Source organism: Myxocyprinus asiaticus, chromosome 17, assembly GCF_019703515.2.
Source record: "Myxocyprinus asiaticus isolate MX2 ecotype Aquarium Trade chromosome 17, UBuf_Myxa_2, whole genome shotgun sequence".
Lineage (NCBI taxonomy): Eukaryota > Metazoa > Chordata > Actinopteri > Cypriniformes > Catostomidae > Myxocyprinus > Myxocyprinus asiaticus.
Genome location: NC_059360.1, coordinates 1,383,195 through 1,401,647, shown reverse-complemented (window position 1 = coordinate 1,401,647; position 18,453 = coordinate 1,383,195). Strand labels below are relative to the sequence as shown.

General features: G+C 35.9%; 1 protein-coding gene across 3 annotated transcripts in view; it reads right to left on the bottom strand.

Annotated features, from left to right (window-relative positions):
- The window catches only part of dph6 (diphthamine biosynthesis 6), a 108,295-nt gene that overhangs the window by 61,505 nt on the left and 28,337 nt on the right, over window positions 1-18,453 (bottom strand). For all 3 annotated transcript variants that reach the window (XM_051723208.1, XM_051723209.1, XM_051723210.1), the window contains exons 6-9: window positions 10,867-10,928; window positions 10,660-10,754; window positions 10,203-10,296; window positions 314-467 (exon numbers count right to left, since the gene is read on the bottom strand). In XM_051723208.1, the coding sequence (XP_051579168.1) occupies window positions 314-467; window positions 10,203-10,296; window positions 10,660-10,754; window positions 10,867-10,928 (405 nt within the window). The remainder of the gene's footprint in view (window positions 1-313; window positions 468-10,202; window positions 10,297-10,659; window positions 10,755-10,866; window positions 10,929-18,453) is intronic.

Below are 18,453 nucleotides of genomic sequence, written 5' to 3'. Positions count from 1 at the left end.
ACTTTTCCAATATGGCAGAAGCGCTGATGTATCGCAGTCCATAAGAACAGCTCTACTTATGTATATCTATGCAGGGTTTCACCAAAAAATAATAATTCCCTGGCCCAATAACGTAAGAAACGGCCTGATATCACCATGAAACTGTGTCCAGAAAAACCATGGTAGTGTTTAATAAACACAAAAGCAATATGATTATTAGTGGATATCAAAGTGTTCTGATGTGTTACGTTGTGAGAAAAAGATGATTAAAACTGAATGACTATAATAACTGTATGATGAACAGAACACACACACACACACACACACAGCTCACCCAGCTCCCTCTGACTCCAGTGCTCAGTGTGTGACGGACAGTCTCTCGGCAGATCTGCAGTCGTTTTATCAGCATATTCCAGCTCTTCTGTCAGACTGTCAATGCGGCTCTGACAAGGACATCTACTGACGACCGGCGACCGTACGCCACAGGCCTGCAGAGAGAATAGCATCACACACACACACCTATGAAATCATGAACTCTAACAACAGCAATGACATCATGAACGTTATCAATAAAGCTACTCATATGTGCAGCACTCTTTAATAATAAACACTAATATGATCTGATCCTCTGTATTTCTGGCTCACACACTGGAATCTCTGCTCCATCATTCTGGGTCAAAACTCCCTAATTCTGACCTTATTCTTATGCTCTCTTCTCTCTCTGATAGTGCTGTTTAATTTAGTATTGTGTGATGTTAACCTGCTCGTTTACTCTGCTCTTGTTTTCATTTTTCATATCACTGGTTTATTTGTATATAATTAGTTTTTAGTTTGTTTTTAACCCCTTTGCTTGCTTTCCGCTTTAATTTTTGATTATAGAATGTCTATGAGGTTTAGAAAGGTGCAGTCTAAATCAAATATATTCTTATCACTATTATTATTATTATTACTTCACAGAAAAATATGATAAACATAACTGAATACCACAAGCACATTTCTGTTTGATACTGTAAATGTAGTATTATAAAAACATAGTTCTGACTCTAAATTCTGATCGGATGAGAAAGTGTTGTGACTAATCTGATTACAAAGTAATTCGTTACTGTAATCTAACTACCTTTCAGTCAAACCAGTACTGCAACACATTCCAATTTAAATGATTGTAATCAGATTACATTTACTGACTTCCAGTTAAGTTAGTTACTTTTCAGTACATTGCTTAAGTTGCACGTATTTCTAAAACATTTAACATTTATTATGTTCATATTCATGTCTGTTTGAGTTTCTGTGACAGGTCAAGAGACAACGAAAATGAACAAGGAGGAAATAGACATTATTTTGAATTTGTTGCATGGAAAAACAAAAACATTTTGTGGTTACTTAAAAATAATATGATTACTTTTTCAATGCAGTAATCTCTAAAGTAATTAGTAATTTGTAGTGGATTAACGTTTTTGAGTAACATATCCAACACTGGATGAGACACATTCAGAGACATTGTAAAATGACAATAAATGCGCACCTGGGACATTTTAAGCAACCGAAAATAGTCTAACGTCAGTTTAACGACCATTATTGCTTGCCAGAAACATTGTTTATTCCAGCAATTATTAAACATAATTGAAATTCTTGAATTATAAATGAAAGTCACTCGATTCCAAGTTTACAGCGATTTACCACGATTAAAGGGTGTTCTTAGCTTTATTTTTAGATGTCACTCAGATCATGACATGAGCGGCTGAGTTCAGCAAAAACTCTCCTTGTCATTGTTTACATATTTTAGACAATGACAAAGAAGTCATTCTCAAACTGAAAGCGCACCAGACACAAAAAACATCTCATCTCTCTTTTATATGGTGTTGTCATCTGCAGTTGGCCATGTGTTAATTAAATTAATGAAAGTGCAGCATGTGAGTTTAGAGCAGCATTAATTCAGGGCAAATGACCCCCCCACCCCACCCCTCGTGTCCTCTAGCGGCCGCAGCGGTTTCCTCCAGAGCTGATGTCAGCGCAGATCTGTCAGTGTGACAGACAGTTCTTGCGACGGCTGCATGCGGGAGAAATCTCCCAGAGCTCGCGATAAGCTGCGGGGTGAGAGCTCAGCGGGGGTGTGCTGATGGCCGCATGGCTGCAAGAGCTGCATTCTTGGGTGACGTGTTTTCATTCCCTCAAACACTCCTCCAACACACACCATAATACACACTCACAAACACACCTCTACTTAACTATTTAAACAACAACATTTCACAGACTTCTATTGTTTTTATTTCAAGTTAATTATAATTATTATACAATAGACTGTAAGCAACTTGCATTTTTAGAATTTAATAATTTTTCCGATTGAGGATGTCCCAAATGTCCCCAAAGGACACTTTTGTCAGATTTAGCGGACTTCTGGGGACATATATGTCCCCAAACTATAGCTAGTAAGCGCACACACTTGTCTACATTGTGACCCTGCACATGCTCAAAACACACACACACACACACACACACACACACACACACACACACACACACACACACACACACACACACACCTCATGTTAATAGCTCACATTAGGAACTGCTGAAGATCCAACAATGCAATGTTATCATAATATGTGGTTTTTGATAATATGCAAATAATAAAACAGATAATTGTGGTTCTGAATGCTGATTGGTCAGTACAGTGTTCCTACACAATATATTAACTAGGGCTAGGTAAAAATATTGATTTCCTGATTTATCATGATCTTCATTTCAACAATCTCTTTATATATTCTTAAATCCCAAGATCGATCTTTTACGCTACGTACAAGCCACAACAATGCGACTAAATCACTAACATATGCATCCAAATTTTTCGCTATGTGACTATAAATGTCTGTGATTGGCCACTGGCTGGTAAATGTTAAGATATCACTCAGCAGTGATTGAACAGTATAGTGTTGAAGTTCAGCAGCGAGAACTTTTCACTGCAAGTTGAGAGTAAATGTTTGGTTTGACTGGTTCTGTGTAATGTGTGTCCAAAGACAAGATCCACACACTCCATTTGTCATTAAGTAATGTCTCTTTTAATATATTTTCTGTTCTTTACAGTAAGTTGATGATCAAAAACAACAAAAGAGACATTTAATTCTAATAATGTGCAAAAGCCATTCAACTTCACTCTTGTTAATATGTACTCAACCAAAACACTTTTGTGAGACGCTCGCTGAACTAAAGCTATTCTTAAAGAGACAGTACAGTTTTAATACACATTTCAATCTTGTAAATAGTACAAATTATGCGTGTAAACATTAAACATGTAATTATATGTACAGTTGAAGTAAGAAATTTACATACATTTAGGTTGAAGTCATTAAAACTAATTTTTTAAAACACAGATTTAATATTAGCAAACTATAGTTTTGGCAAGTCGTTTAGGACATCTACTTTGTGCATGACACAAGTAATTTTTCCAACAATTGTTTACAGACAGATTGTTTCACTTTTAATTGACTATATCACAATTCCAGTGGGTCAGAAGATTGCATACACTAAGTTAACTGTGCCTTTAAGCAGCTTGGAAAATTCCAGAAAATGATGTCAAGCCTTTAGACAATTATCCAATTAGCTTCTGATAGGAGGTGTACTGAATTGGAGGTGTACCTGTGGATGTAATTTAAGGTCTACCTTCAAACTCAGTGTCTCTTTGCTAGACATCATGGGAAAACCAAAAGAAATCAGCCAAGACCTCAGAAAAAAATTGTGGACCTCCACAAGTCTGGTTCATGCTTGGGAGCAATTTCCAAACACCTGAAGGTACCACGTTCATCTGTACAAACAATAGTACGCAAGTATAAACACCATGGGACCACACAGCATCATACCGCTCAGGAAGGAGATGCATTCTGTCTCCTAGAGATGAACGTAGTTTGGTGCGAAAAGCGCAAATCAATCCTAGAACAACAGCAAAGGACCTTGTGAAGATGCTGGAGGAAACAGGTAGACAAGTATCTATATCCACAGTAAAATGAGTTCTATATCAACATAACCTGAAAGGCTGCTCAGCAAGGAAGAAGCCACTGCTCCAAAACCATCATAAAAAAGCCAGACTACAGTTTGCAAGTGCACATGAAGACAAAGATCTTACTTTTTGGAGAAATGTCCTCTGATCTGATGAAACAATAATTGAACTGTTTGGCCATAATGACCATCATTATGTTTGGGTGAAAAAGGGCGAGGCTTGCAAGTCGAAGAACACCATCCCAACCGTGAAGCATGGGGGTGGCAGCATCACGTTGTGGGGGTGCTTTGCTGCAGGAGGTACTGGTGCACTTCACAAAATAGATGGCATCATGAGGAAGGAAAATTATGTGGATATATTGAAGCAACATCTCAAGGCATCAGCCAGGAAATTAAAGCTCGGTCACAAATGGGTCTTCCAAATGGACAATGACCCCAAGCATACCTCCAAAGTTGTGGCAAAATGGCTTCCAGACAACAAAGTCAAGGTATTGGAGTGGCCATCACAAAGCCCTGACCTCAATCCGATAGATAATGTGTGGGCAGAACTGAAAAAGCGTGTGTGAGCAAGGAGGCCTACAAACCTGACTCAGTTACACCAGTTCTGTCTGGAGGAATGGGACAAAATTCCACAACTTATTGTGAGAAGCTTGTGGAAGGATACCCAAAATGTTTGACCCAAGTTAAACAATTTAAAGGCAATGCTACCAAATACTAACAAAGTGTATGTAAACTTCTGACCCACTGGGAATGTGATGAAAGAAATAAAAGCTGAAAGAAATAATTCACTCTACTATTATTCTGACATTTCACATTCTTAAAATAAAGTAGTGATCCTAACTGACCTAAAGACAGGGAATGTTTTCTACGATTAATTGTCATGAATTGTGAAAAACTGAGTTTAAATGTATTTGGCTAAGGTGTATTTAAACTTTCAAATGTATATATGCAACATAATATATGCAAAGACATTATCGTTATTGATGGAATACATAAAATGTATGCATTTTTAAAGCTAAAATGTGATCAAAATGCTGAGAAACTTATGAGAAAATAATAATAAAAAAAGTTTGTGAAAATTTGTGTCCTTAATATTGATATTATGTTATAACTGTTTTATAAAAGCAATAATGCACTCAAGGTCATGTTATATTGTGAATATAGGCACTCCGCTATAGAGGTTGACCGATATATCGGTTTTGCCGATTCTTGCCGATTTTGCTGATCAGTTATCTGCAAAAATCCACACTGATAGATTTTCCCTGTTGCGTCCGGAGCTGGAGCAGCTGGGAAGGGTCCGCTGTCGTTATACAGTATAAGAGCGTCCTCTAGAGGCGAAATAAAAACTATCACTTCACTGATGCCTTATGCTGTTTGTTTTGACGTGAGACTATATGAAGCGAAACACTTCAGATTCGGATTTAAAACATCAACAATGAAATGTATACGGTACACTACAGTACATGTTATATCATTATAAAGTAATTCATTTGTTGACTAGATGCTGCATTAGTAGAGAACAGCAGTATAGTAACATTAAAGCTAACCTCAAGCAGTTAGAACAATGTGACTAAAATATATGCAAGTCCTACCCAAATGTTTAAATGTCACGATTGTTCCCATCTATTACTATCTATTGCCATCTATTTGCATTAGTTTATATCCAGCTGGTGATGTTTATGCATTTGTTAGTCAGCTAGCTGCATATTTAAAGCTAGTGATGTGAGAAAGCAAATTAATATCTTCATGCGCCGAGAGAAACGTATAATCATATCAGAAACATATCTGATTTCAATTCAATGTTTTTATCCTCACTGTAATACGATGACTTCAGATCGATCACATTCTTGCACTAAAAAAGGCTAGACACAGTGCAACAAATACAGTTTAACAGAAAGCAGGTGTCTAAAGATGCTTTTTAAAGCTCTTTTTAATTAGACACATCATCTAAAAAACACTCGCTCCTGCAAGAGACGCTGAATAAACAAAAACAAAGTGAAACAAAGACGTTCATCTAGCGCACGTTTACATAGAAAAACAAATGGATGGTTGCAAAAGCGTTTGGTGTGAACACCCCCTTACAGTTGGTGGAGGTCTTTGGCTATTGCATCCTGCTCTCTTATAAGCATTTCTCAGATTATGAGTTGTTTAAATGCTTCGTCAGGAAAGATGTTCAACTTGTAAATGTGTGTCTCGAGATCCTCGCGTTTGGTTCCAGTCTGTTGTGTTTCATCTGATTGAACAGCCCCTGGCCTATGCTCATAATCTGAGCCGCTTCACCACCGAGTTCAGCCGAATACCTCTGCTATCTGTGAATATTGCTACTCTACATACAGCTGTACTGAATAAAACACAATGTGGTATTTCACTGTTATTATGAAGCTTGAGTCTGGAGTAGTAGGAATCAGTGCAAGTGGAACACCATGTGAACTGTCTATTTCAGCGTTTCCCCCCTCATTTTACTTTTGACTTAACATTTGAGAATATGGACCGACTAAAACTTTATTTTATGCACATTAGTTGACAATGAAATGCTCTTTTTTAACAGCCAGGATAGGAATGTTCTTTGCAGTAATATAACGGTGCTGAATGGTTTATATATTTATTGCGCCCTCTTGTGGATGAAGGAAACAACGTCAATTTAAAATCAGCTGACTTTAAAATTTGAAAATTAGTTAATATATATTAATATTTATATATTTATTTCATTTTAAAAAAATACAATACATTTTCATGGTTCAGTCAGTACTGTTTATTTTTGTAATAAAGTTCAGCACTATTTTACTTGCTGTTATTTTTTCATTCAGTATCTATTTTAACACTATCGTTTGATTAATCAGTTATCGGCAAGTACTGCCCAACTTAGATATCGGTATTGGTGAAATCCATTATCGGTCGACCTCTACTCCGCTGCACATTGTGTCTAACAACACTCTTTATGCATGACTATATTCACAAAATAACACACGACTAGGCCTGTTGCATTATTAAATAATCGTCAAATCACAGTTATTTGATATTAACTTAAAATAACGGAATCTCAAAGGTTTAACCGTAGAGACTTAAAATAAAGTTAAAGGAATTTAGGACAGAAATATTTTACTATTGCATATTATAATATAATATAATAATATAATATAATATAATATTGCTTTTCAGGCTGGCTGGGATCCAAAAACAACTGTGCAAATGCAAAATGGACCAAAACTATAGTTGACCAAAAACAGATATTTTTAGTATTTAGAAATACAGTATTTTGATATTTAAAACATAATTTTTCACGTATTCATACGTTTTTTTTATTTGATTTATATATTTGAAGTTAAATATAAAAAATTACTTTAAGGTGTATGAAACACACAAACACTTTAAGAAATATGAAAACAAAAAAAAAAATACCATCATAGCCCTAAAACAGACAATTATTCATCATAATTGCAATTATTTGTTTGACAGTTAATCGTCAGCCAAATTTCATAATCGTGACAGATTACACAACCTTGCCTTATTGCTTAATTAAGATTATTTAAATGGGTTGTGATCTTCGTACCTCTGTAACAAGTTAAATACATTTATTAAAAACCTTCAATGTGCTTTAAAATCGTTTGTAAAAACGTTTGTACAATGCATTTTGTTAATTAATAGTCAATAAATAGTTAGTTCCAATTTAACTTTAACCTGACTTTAATATTGTGAAAACAGCTACTGTGACACTAATTTGTGCAGTTCATACGATGTGTTATAAAATAGGGTCGATTAATCAGCCAATATACGACCATTGTGAGATTTTCAGCATTATCGGCTCGAGCACTGAACAGAATCTAATCTAATGTCTGTTCCAAAATCTACCAACAGCCTTGACAATGGACGTTTTTATTGTGTAAAGAATTGTGTTTAAAATAAGTTTTTAGCTATTTTTATACGTTTGCTATCATTAGCTTTATGCATATATATTGGTATCAGGTACCAGTATCAGCCATTAAAAAACCCATATTGGTCGACCACTATTATAAAGAGTGTGATTGTGTAACGGCACATTAAAGGTGATTTACTGCAGTATGATACTGATCTCAGCACACACAAAGAGCAATATATGAACTGATGGGACACACAATAAACAGTTTTCAGTTCATATAGAATGTCAAACTCTGAATGTAAAGTCACACACCTGATCCGCATGAGAAATGGCCTGAATAACCTTCCCTTATATCCTGTGTGTGTGTGTGTCATCGCCGCAGTGTCGCCCAGCGTACCTGAGCACACAGTGGATCATATGAGTGGACATGTTTGTCAAGGCAGGCCAGGTTTCAGGCACGAGTGAATATTGCAGACGTCACAGTTGCCCAAATGAGGGACAAAAAGAGAAATTGCAGAGCGCCTGTGGAATGAGCTGTGTGCGTGTGTGCGCATGCGTGCGAGTATGTGTGTGTGTCTGTGTGTTTGTTTGTGTGCATGTCTGTGTGTGTACACATTTGTGTGTGTGCGCGTGCGTTTGTCTGTGTGTGTGTGTGTGTGTGTGAGTGTGTGATGCCGTACAGATTGCTGCTTCCTGTTTCAATATAGCGGTGCCGTTTCTTTTTGTAGCTTTTTGCACTTTTATATCCACAGTAAATGTACAGCTGACATGAAATACTTTTGGGAAGTTGTCATGTCCTGCAGTGTGACATGCTATACTCCATCTTAAACTATTTTAAACTGCATTTGGATCATTATTTTATGATTATTATACATTGAGCTTTTATGAGCCCATTAAATCAGAGACTACACGGAATATTTGTACATTTTTCAAATAATGAAAGCAAAAATGTTATTAAAACGGTGGGAAAAAAATAGCTTTTATCCAATATTTGTATAAATAAGACATTTAAATCAATTTAAGACACAATACGGCCAGTTATTTTGTCTATTTTTGCTCTGTTAATGACAATAGTTTCAAACAAAATCAAAGCAGCATCAATCATTGTGTTGCCAAACTAGTCTGTCTGAAACACTGTGAACACAGATGTTAGCCAATTTTAACAGAGATCATTTACATACAGATCTCTTAACCCTCCTATGGTATTGAAAAATCTCACCTCCCTTTGGTATTCGGGTTCATTTTTGACCAGAAGTGTCAGATGTGTGACCCTTTTTTTATGATGAAAATGATAACATTTATTCTTCCTTGCAATACAATTATGCATTTCTTTTGGAATTTTATGCCATTTTTATCTTATTTACATGTACATTTCAAAATGTTACAAATAAGCAAATTTTTCTGAAAAAATAAAATACAGTTCAGAACCTATACTTCTATAAGTTGAAACATGAAGAAAATATGAGAATGTGACATAAATTGGAGGCAGATTGCTGCCATCTGGTGAACAAAATATAAATAACATGACTTGAACACCATGTCATGCCAGTAACAGCCAGTAGATGTCTGTAGCCACCTAACGTGTAGTCTGATGACTTATTGTAAACTAATTTAATATTTTATCACAAGATATGCATTTGGATATATATTTAGACATTACAAAATTATTTGTCAAAGTTTAGCATTTTAAAATGGATTTGAAGTGTCAGTTTTTGCAGTTAATGTCATTAAGCTTGCAATCAAACCTGACCATGGTGTTACAAAGACACAAAATAATCATTTTTCTACCAATAATTTATTTCAAACATAAAAATGTAATAATTCAAAGTAAATGCATAATAATGTCAAGAAAATGAACATCAAGAAACAGAAATGAACTGCAAAACTCTGAAAATTCAATTAGAGCATAAAACAGAACACTTTAGTACCTCAAAATTAAAAATGTATTTTGCAAACGTGTGTGTGTGTGTGTCTGGTCTTTCCCATTAATTTTCAATGGTCAGTCAATTTTGACCGTGAATACCAAAGGTGTCGCTTTTTTTCTTTTACGACCACTTAGACTTATCGAATCAAGCCCAAGTTTTTTTTGTTTTTTTTTTTGTATGTTCAGATGGCAAATGGAGGAAAAGTCACCAAGTCTTGTACTGCTCAGATAAAGAAAAACATTTTTATTAAATGAGGAAATTTATTTCGGTCAAAAATGACCGAATACCAAAGGAGGGTTAAAGGTGCATTAGCAAAAACAGAGAGAGGGTGGGAAATGGCTGTTTTTTGGCATTTGTGGTGACTGTCCTTGACTAATATAAAAAATGGCCCTTAGGGAAAACATTTAAATGACAAAAAAAGTGTAGAATACATTAAGCATAATGTTACTCACATTACTTTTGTCCTCTGTGTGCATGTGTGTAAACCGCAGGTATCCGACAGGTGCGAAAGCATCCGCTGAGTGAATGATGGTTTCCATGGAGTCACTGTAAAAATAAACATCATCACACTCATGACACCACAGTATAAATGTCACTTTTCTTCCAAAACTAGAGATGCACCCCTTTTGAACTGTTGACCAATAGTTGATAATTGTATGTTACAGCCAATAACTGATATGCTGCCATATTTTATAAACCTAATCTCTTGGTACAATTGAAAAGATGCAGAACTGTTTAATACATTTGTAAACTGACTTCCAATATTGTCCGATTCAGACTGATGCTGATAATAAAAAAATCATATTAACCGATACTGAATTATATATTGCACATCTCTGTGTAAACCACTTCTCTTTTACTCACACATGGGTGTTTACACTACACAGATATGATCAACACGTGACTCACATGACAATCTTTTTCTTAAAGAGCGGACAGTCGAGGGTGAAGGTCTCATACTCGCCACCTTCACCACAGATATGAACTCCATACTTCTCTGAAAGCTGCCACATACACAGTCATTACATAAAGGGTCATATAATGATAATCTAAATAATCTTATCTAACACTTGAAACAACAGTTAAAGAAGGTTTATTTAGTTCAATGCTCCTGACCTCATGCAGATATGGTTCCATCTCCGCCAGTGATTTTCCTAAATGTTTCTCTGGATCCAGACCTGAAGCACAAACACACGACACACCAGCTGATCACAGAGCATTAGCACACACTCAACACTATATTTTTGACTGTGTACACTGTGACAATGATCTGTGAACTGTTGAACAGCTCAGCTCACGGCTGGTTCTTGTGTGTAATGGACAGAGACTAATAAATAAAGGTACATTTCTAGTTTTATCATTATTTGTACTTCAGACCTTTATTTTGTTGGACAAAACTAGCTTTATACCATGTGACCCACATTTAATTTTTGACCATTGAAAATGGGAAAAATGTAACAATTTACAGACGGAGCCACACTGAGAGCCCCATATCTTTCAGATTAGACCATATAGGGCCTAAACATTGAAGATACAAAAAGGAAAGTTTGTTCTGAAATAGAATATAAAAGGATATTAATATATCTTTAATATGTCTGGAGTTATAGGCACTCCAACTTTGGAAAAACAACACAAAAAAGTGTGTTTTTTCCCCATTTTTGGACTCTCACCATTGAAATATAATGCGACAAGAGGTGCTGAAGTCAACTGATTTTAGTAATAGATCAACCTATCTCTGTGTACAAATAAAACTGACACTGACACCTTTCTTAGGTTATTTATTTGACCTGTAGTTTGGCTCCAAAATCATGGACGAAAATTGTCATTTTCGCCCCCCTCTACAAAATAATGGATTACTCCATAAATATTGATCCATGGCATTTAATATTTTGGCTCTTTAATATTTTTTCTCCAGAAAAAGTATTAACACCATAAAAAATTTCAGTCGGTGAAGTTTCTGTCTTTTTGACATGAATAAACCCTATAATATATAAAGAATTAAATGCCAATATTTTATCTCACAATACTGTGTCAGTATATTCTAACGCCAGGAATAAATATTTTCAGTTATATTTTTTGGATAAAAGAGACTTTCCACTGCTCAGTGCAAATGTGTGATGAGATTAAACATGCCACAGCATTCCCACACCTAGATGACATACTGACCGATGCCATGTGTCAAACTGGTAAATATTGTAAATTAAAATGTGCAGGGTGCAGCTCAACATTCATCTGTCTATAAAATATCTTTACAAGCCATTAGAAATGCATTATAAAGGTGATAAACATATAGCGAGTATGGAGTATTGGGGTGCAGTATGTAGTTCACATCATGGAAGGTCACATGACCATCACGTGCAGCCACCTGGTTTTGATCTGCCTCTCTTGTAAACAGGTCTTTGCCCTGCTCTTTCATAAACAAACACACGAGTTATTCATATCATAACCTACTGCACGGAAAACCACAGATCCCATGAGCGCTGCCCTCCTGGCACACACTGGCGCTGAGGGAATCTAAACAGTCTGCTTTTTCAACAAAACACAGACATCAAAATAAATAAACAAATACAATCAAAAACAGAAGGGCTGTATGACAAAACTCTTTTCGTTCATATGCAGAAGCCGAGGGTGGCAGCATTCTTTTTGTTGTTGTTGTTTTAACCTCCGGAGACCCCCACATGACTGCTGTATGCATGTGTGCATTTTCCATTCCCCCTTTTGATTTGTAACTAGTAGCACCTAATAAACATGCACAAAAAAAAAATAAAAATAAAATAATAATAATAATATATATATATATATATATATATTTTTTTTTAGACCAAATAGTTTTCCTAAAAATTGATGTCCACATATGTGGCCGGTGGGACAAAGTTGTGAAATTTTAAAGAATACCAAACTATAGAAAGAATATTATATATATATATATATATTATTATGTTTGCAGGAGTGTTGATTATTCATGTTTTTGAGATGTTACAGACATTACATCAGAAATTAGCATAATTAATTCTGATTCAAAGTAATGTCCAGCATCATCCAATCACTGTCAATCATGTTAAAATAAAATGATACATTATAAATTCTGAATCTATGTACTGATTATCATTGTCTCATGTCTGTCAAACATGTTGAGTGATTCAAACATCATCTGCAGCCTGAAACTGAACTTTTGATCAGATTTTAGGAGTGAATGCACTTAACTGCATAGAGAGCTATAGGATGCTCCCTTGCTCCCTATTTAGTGAATGACTTAACCTCCAGTGTGCTGTCTGTCTGCACTGGTCTCAGAACAGTTTGAAATGCACCTTATTTTCATCCTAACTCCATATAAAGCCTCTGAAAGCAACATTTTTCAGCTTTTGGATGAACACATTAATTCTCAATGTGATAATACACAGTAAATATAGGATATTTTAACTGAAAATGAGCATACAGTCACAAATGTGGTCATTGTGTTAAATAGTGTGCCATTTCACAATAAATTGCTCAAATTTTTAAAATGGCATATCGGATGAAACTAGAGACTCTAATCTTTTGACTCAAACAGGTTTCAATGTAAAAACTTTATTAGGTTTCATACCAGAATTAGTTTTGTTGGTGTTTCTCCAAAACAAACTCCTCTGTGATCGACACCATACTGTTTGATCACATGCCTCAAAAGTTTCACCCTTTACTGACAGCCCAGAGTCTCCTGAACTACGATCAGTCAGTTTAAATGAAATTAAATTATGCGTTGCGGACAGGGAAGCCAAATGTAAAGCTCACGCATGTGCAGGGTCTCAGGAGGTTAAATAAAAGGGATTTCCTTGCGAAGAACACAAAATAGTGCTTAAAACTCTTATGAAGTCTTTTTCTTTTTCAACAAAAGTTTGGGGATAGGAGGTGCTTAACCTTCAGGAAACATTTAAATAATATTAAATACATTTGATGATTACATAACATTATAGAATATTGTATCTATTTAAATGAGGTTTGTGATTTTTGCAACCCTGTTACCAAAATTTGGGACAGTTCAAAACCCTGATTTTGTGATGGGGATTTAGCTTAAATTACACTTGGTTAGCTTGTTACGATCAAATGTTGAGTTCTAGTTTCTGATATTTCTTATTATTTCCCATAAATTAAAATGATTTGTTTGATCATTGTTCTAACAATAACAATTGTAGCAGGCTTGAATGGTTGAGCCTGAAAAATGCAATCAGCACTACAATGTGTGTAAAAAATTGAGAAAATGGAATGGCCAAATGGTGACAATTTTATGCATTATTCCATTTTGTTAATAAGATGAAAATTATGTGGTAAAGGGTTGTGTGTAAAATGTGGGACACAGCTAATTATGATGTTTTAAAACAAGAAATATTATTTTCTGCAATTAATTGAATATAAATTCAACGGATTTTGTCAAAATTATGACATTGTATGATTTTATTTGTTGGACACAATAGAGAAGGTCAAGACCTCTAATGTGGGACAGATCAGAAATCACCTTTTTAAGTGGTGATAAAGACATTTGATGAGTTTAAAACCTACTTTTCATGCTATGCTCCGTTTATTTTAGATTCTAGATTTTCCAACTTGTCTAATAGTTCTCACTCCAAAGAACACAGGATTTTTTGGTTTAAAAAAGGAATGGATGACTGTTTTTTTTTTTTATCATATTCATGCAAGTACCATAACATGACCACACCCTGTAAAACTCACATCCCAAATCTATCAAGAGGTTAAACTCAACACTCACTGTCTTCACTACAACCCAACATCAGCCAAACCCATATTTTCTGTGTGTCATGACTGCTACTGTGAAACGTTGTGTGGTGAGGGTCAGGGTCTTAACTACAAGCCCTGAGGGCAGCTGAGCTTTACACAGCGTGTTTTCAGAGAAGCGTGCTGGAATGGCGCTGATGTGCGGAGGAGAATGCGAGTGGGCCCAATACCCGCCCCTGGGGAACACCGCTCATAATTAGTGTGAGAATATCTAATCTGTTCCTCTTCTCTCATGTTAACCCCACACAAAGGTAACAGGGAGAATGCAATTCAAATTAAATCCTATTTAAATATCCTTTTTAATTAGTCATGCTTTCTTAACAAATTTTAATGATTCTACTTCAAACGGCGAAGAGGGAGGATGTCCATTAATGTCTTCATTTTAAATAAAAAATGAAGCACAATTTAATGTTGAAAGCTAGGACGCAGGAAGTAAATAAAGTTAAAAACTATTAATTGCATCATGCCTCTGGATGCATCTCGTTTCACTCCCTAGTTCCCCCTGTAGACTAATCTTCAGCTCTTCAGTAATCAGTATATTGTGAACACCAATTTGGGAACTACAATCCTTCTGGTTTGGTTTATTTTGCATCGTTCTTTATTAAAGATGTTGATCTGAGAAATAAAGAAGTCGAAATTGCGAGATATAAAGTCTAAAAAAAGCTCACAATTGCAACTTTTCTTGTCAAATTTAGATTTATTTTTCTTGCAATAAGTAACAATTGTAAAATATAAAGTGAGTATTGCCTCTTATTTTTTATTCTCGGTGGGATCCAGCTTCCATAAGCCATAATTTCAGAACAATGAAATTGTGAGTTCATATCTAATAATTATGAGAAATAAAGTCACAACCGTGAGAATTAAATTACTTTAAAAAGTAAATAGCCATTATGAAAAACGCAGACATGACAACCAGAAACATTGATCATGATCTATAACTCTGCAAAACATTAAATGGCATCTATGCTAATATTATTCTATTTGTTTCCCTGTCTCAACCTGGGGACTCCTATCCTGAGGTCACCAGAATCGGCCAGATCCAGCTCCATTCCTGCTTGGTGTCGGACTATACTGCTATGTGTCTCTGAGTGATGATGACTAAATGCAACCGGTGCCAGCCAAACATCACTTCAGTCTATTACAATTGACTTCAAAGGATGAACTGATGCCAACACCAACTGTAAGACATCAGATGCTTCATATTCTACTGCCTGAACCTTGGACTTAGGATAGACCTCACCGAAATTACCTGCCGGTTGAACTGTGATGCACCTAACTGATCTCGGCCTGCATCACCTTGGTTTAATGATGGACTACACTCTTGAACTGGAATATACAGACTATCATTTAACTGCCAACAAAAGCCTTCATCAGCCAACTAACAATGGAAAATGCATCTATGTGAACTTCTGCAGTTAATCCAGGATGAACTTCAAAGACATTAGTCATTAATCTACAGTTCATACAAAATCTTTGTTTAAACACTGACCCTAAACACTTACTTAGTTTAATCATTTTAAACCATGATTTGCACTATACACTGTGTGCCCAATTATTAGGGAAGTGAGTGTATTCTGATATTATTATTTCTATGCACATTTTCCAACTCCAAACCATATAAACTTGAATGCTTATTGGATTCAATCATTTTCAGGTGGTATGTATTTGTGTAATGAGGGAGGGTGTGGTGAAAGTGACTAACACCTTATATCAAGGTGTGCATAAATATTAGGCAGCTTCATTACCTCAGGTAAAATGGGCCAAAAAAAGAGATTTAACTGACACTGAAAAGTCAAATATTGTAAAAATGCCTTTCAGACGGATGCAACACTCTTGAAATAGCTCAACTATTGAGGCGTGACCACCGGACAATCAAACGCTTTGTTGCTAATAGTCAACTGGGGTGCAAAAAACACATGGAGAAGAAAAGGCACAAATTAACTGCAAAAGACTTAAGAAGAATTAAACGTGAAGCTACCAGGAACCCATTATCCTCCAATGCTACCATATTCCAGAACTGCAACCTACCTGAAGTGTCCAGAAGTACAAGGTGTCAAGTGCTCAGAGACATGGCCAAGGTCAAGAAGGCTGAAACTCAACCACCACTGAATATATTCACAAGCTGAAGCATCAAGATTGGGCAAAGAAATACATGAAGACAGATGAAATAAGAGTGACTCTAGTTGGACCAGATGGATGGGCCTGTGGCTGGATCACTAATGGACACAGGGCACCACTTCGAGTCAGGTGCCAGCAAGGTGGAGGAGGGGTACTGGTATGGGCTGCTATCATTAAGGATGAGGTAGTTGGACCTTTTCGAGTTGAAGATGGACTGAAACTCAACTCTCAAACCTACTGCCAGTTTCTGGAAAGTACTTTCTTCAAGCAGTGGTACAGGAAGAAGTCCTCAGCATTCAAGAAGGCCATGATCTTTATGCAGGACAATGCTCCATCACATGCATCCAAGTACTCCACTGCTCGGCTAGTCAGCAAGGGCCTCAAAGATGCCCAAATAATGACTTGGCCCCTTCCTCACCTGACTTAAGTCCTCCTGAGAACTTGTGGGATCTTCTCAAACATGAGATTTACAGTGAAGGAAGACAATACACCTCTCTGAACAGCATTTGGGAGGTTGTGGTTGCTGCTTCAGTGAAAGTTCATGGTGAACAGATCAAGAAACTGACAGACTCCATGGATGGAAGGCTCATGGCAGTTATTGAAAAGAAGGGTGGCTATACTGGTCACTGAATATTTTTGAAAAGCCAAAAATGTTATTTAATTGTCATTTTGTGTTTTTATTTGTTGCACCTACTCTAAAAATGTAGAATAAACAATTGAGTTGGGAGAAATTATTTTTGTAATTTAGTTGCCTAATAATTGTGCACACTTATATATCCCCCAGAGAAAGACAAAACTCACTTTTCCTTTGTTAAACATTCAGGTTTGAGGTTCAATAACATTTTGGATTGACTGAGAGCATTGTGTTTGTTCAACAATAAAATTAATCCTGAGGAATACAATGTGTCTAATAATTGGGCAAGCAGTGTACATAAGTAATATTGGCATTATATTCATGATGTTATTCAGAGGGGAACTGGCCCCCACAGTGAGTCTGGTTTCTCCCAAGGTTATTTTTCTCCATTAACCAACATCTTATGAAGTTTTGTGTTCCTTGCCACAGTCACCTTCAGCTTGCTCACTGGGGGTCTAAATACAATTATTATTTTATTATTTATTTTTAAACAACTCACAATCATATTTTATCAAACTAAACAATGATGACTCTAAGACTTAATAGATTTTACAGTTTCATTTTCTGTTAATGCATGATTTTCTGTAAAGCTGCTTTGAAACCATGTGTGTTGTGAAAAGTGCTACACAAATAAAAATGACTTGACCTTTCCAGTAAGTGAACATATTTTTTAATGTTGCATTTTGGGAATTTCTGATGGCCGACTCCCTGGGCAGTGTACTCACTACTGAAGAAGGGAGCAGAATTAGACATAGTCTCTGTCATGTGTCTTTAGTTATACCAACAAATCTAACGGCAAAAATACTGAACTTCTGAAATAAAGTGCATACGGGAGACCTGGGGCATCATGTATGAAATTTTGCATATATTTTATCTTAAAAGTATGAGTATGTAAAAGCAGATTTGAAATGTAGACGGTCAAGATTAGCCACAGTCATTTGCATATCTGCAGCCTCGACATTTACATGAGCTGCACGGCGTTTCGTCTGCACCTGTTTTACTGCCTGACCTAAAGCTAATGACATCACCCCCTTATGGCACATTAAACACAAATAAAACACTTGAGGCTCATTCATCTTTTGTTCGTTCATTCACACTGCCCTTTAACACAAGCACAGTCCTGCTGAAGCCCAGAGGAGTGATACAACTGGAAAAAGACTTTAACTCATTATTATCCTATAAAG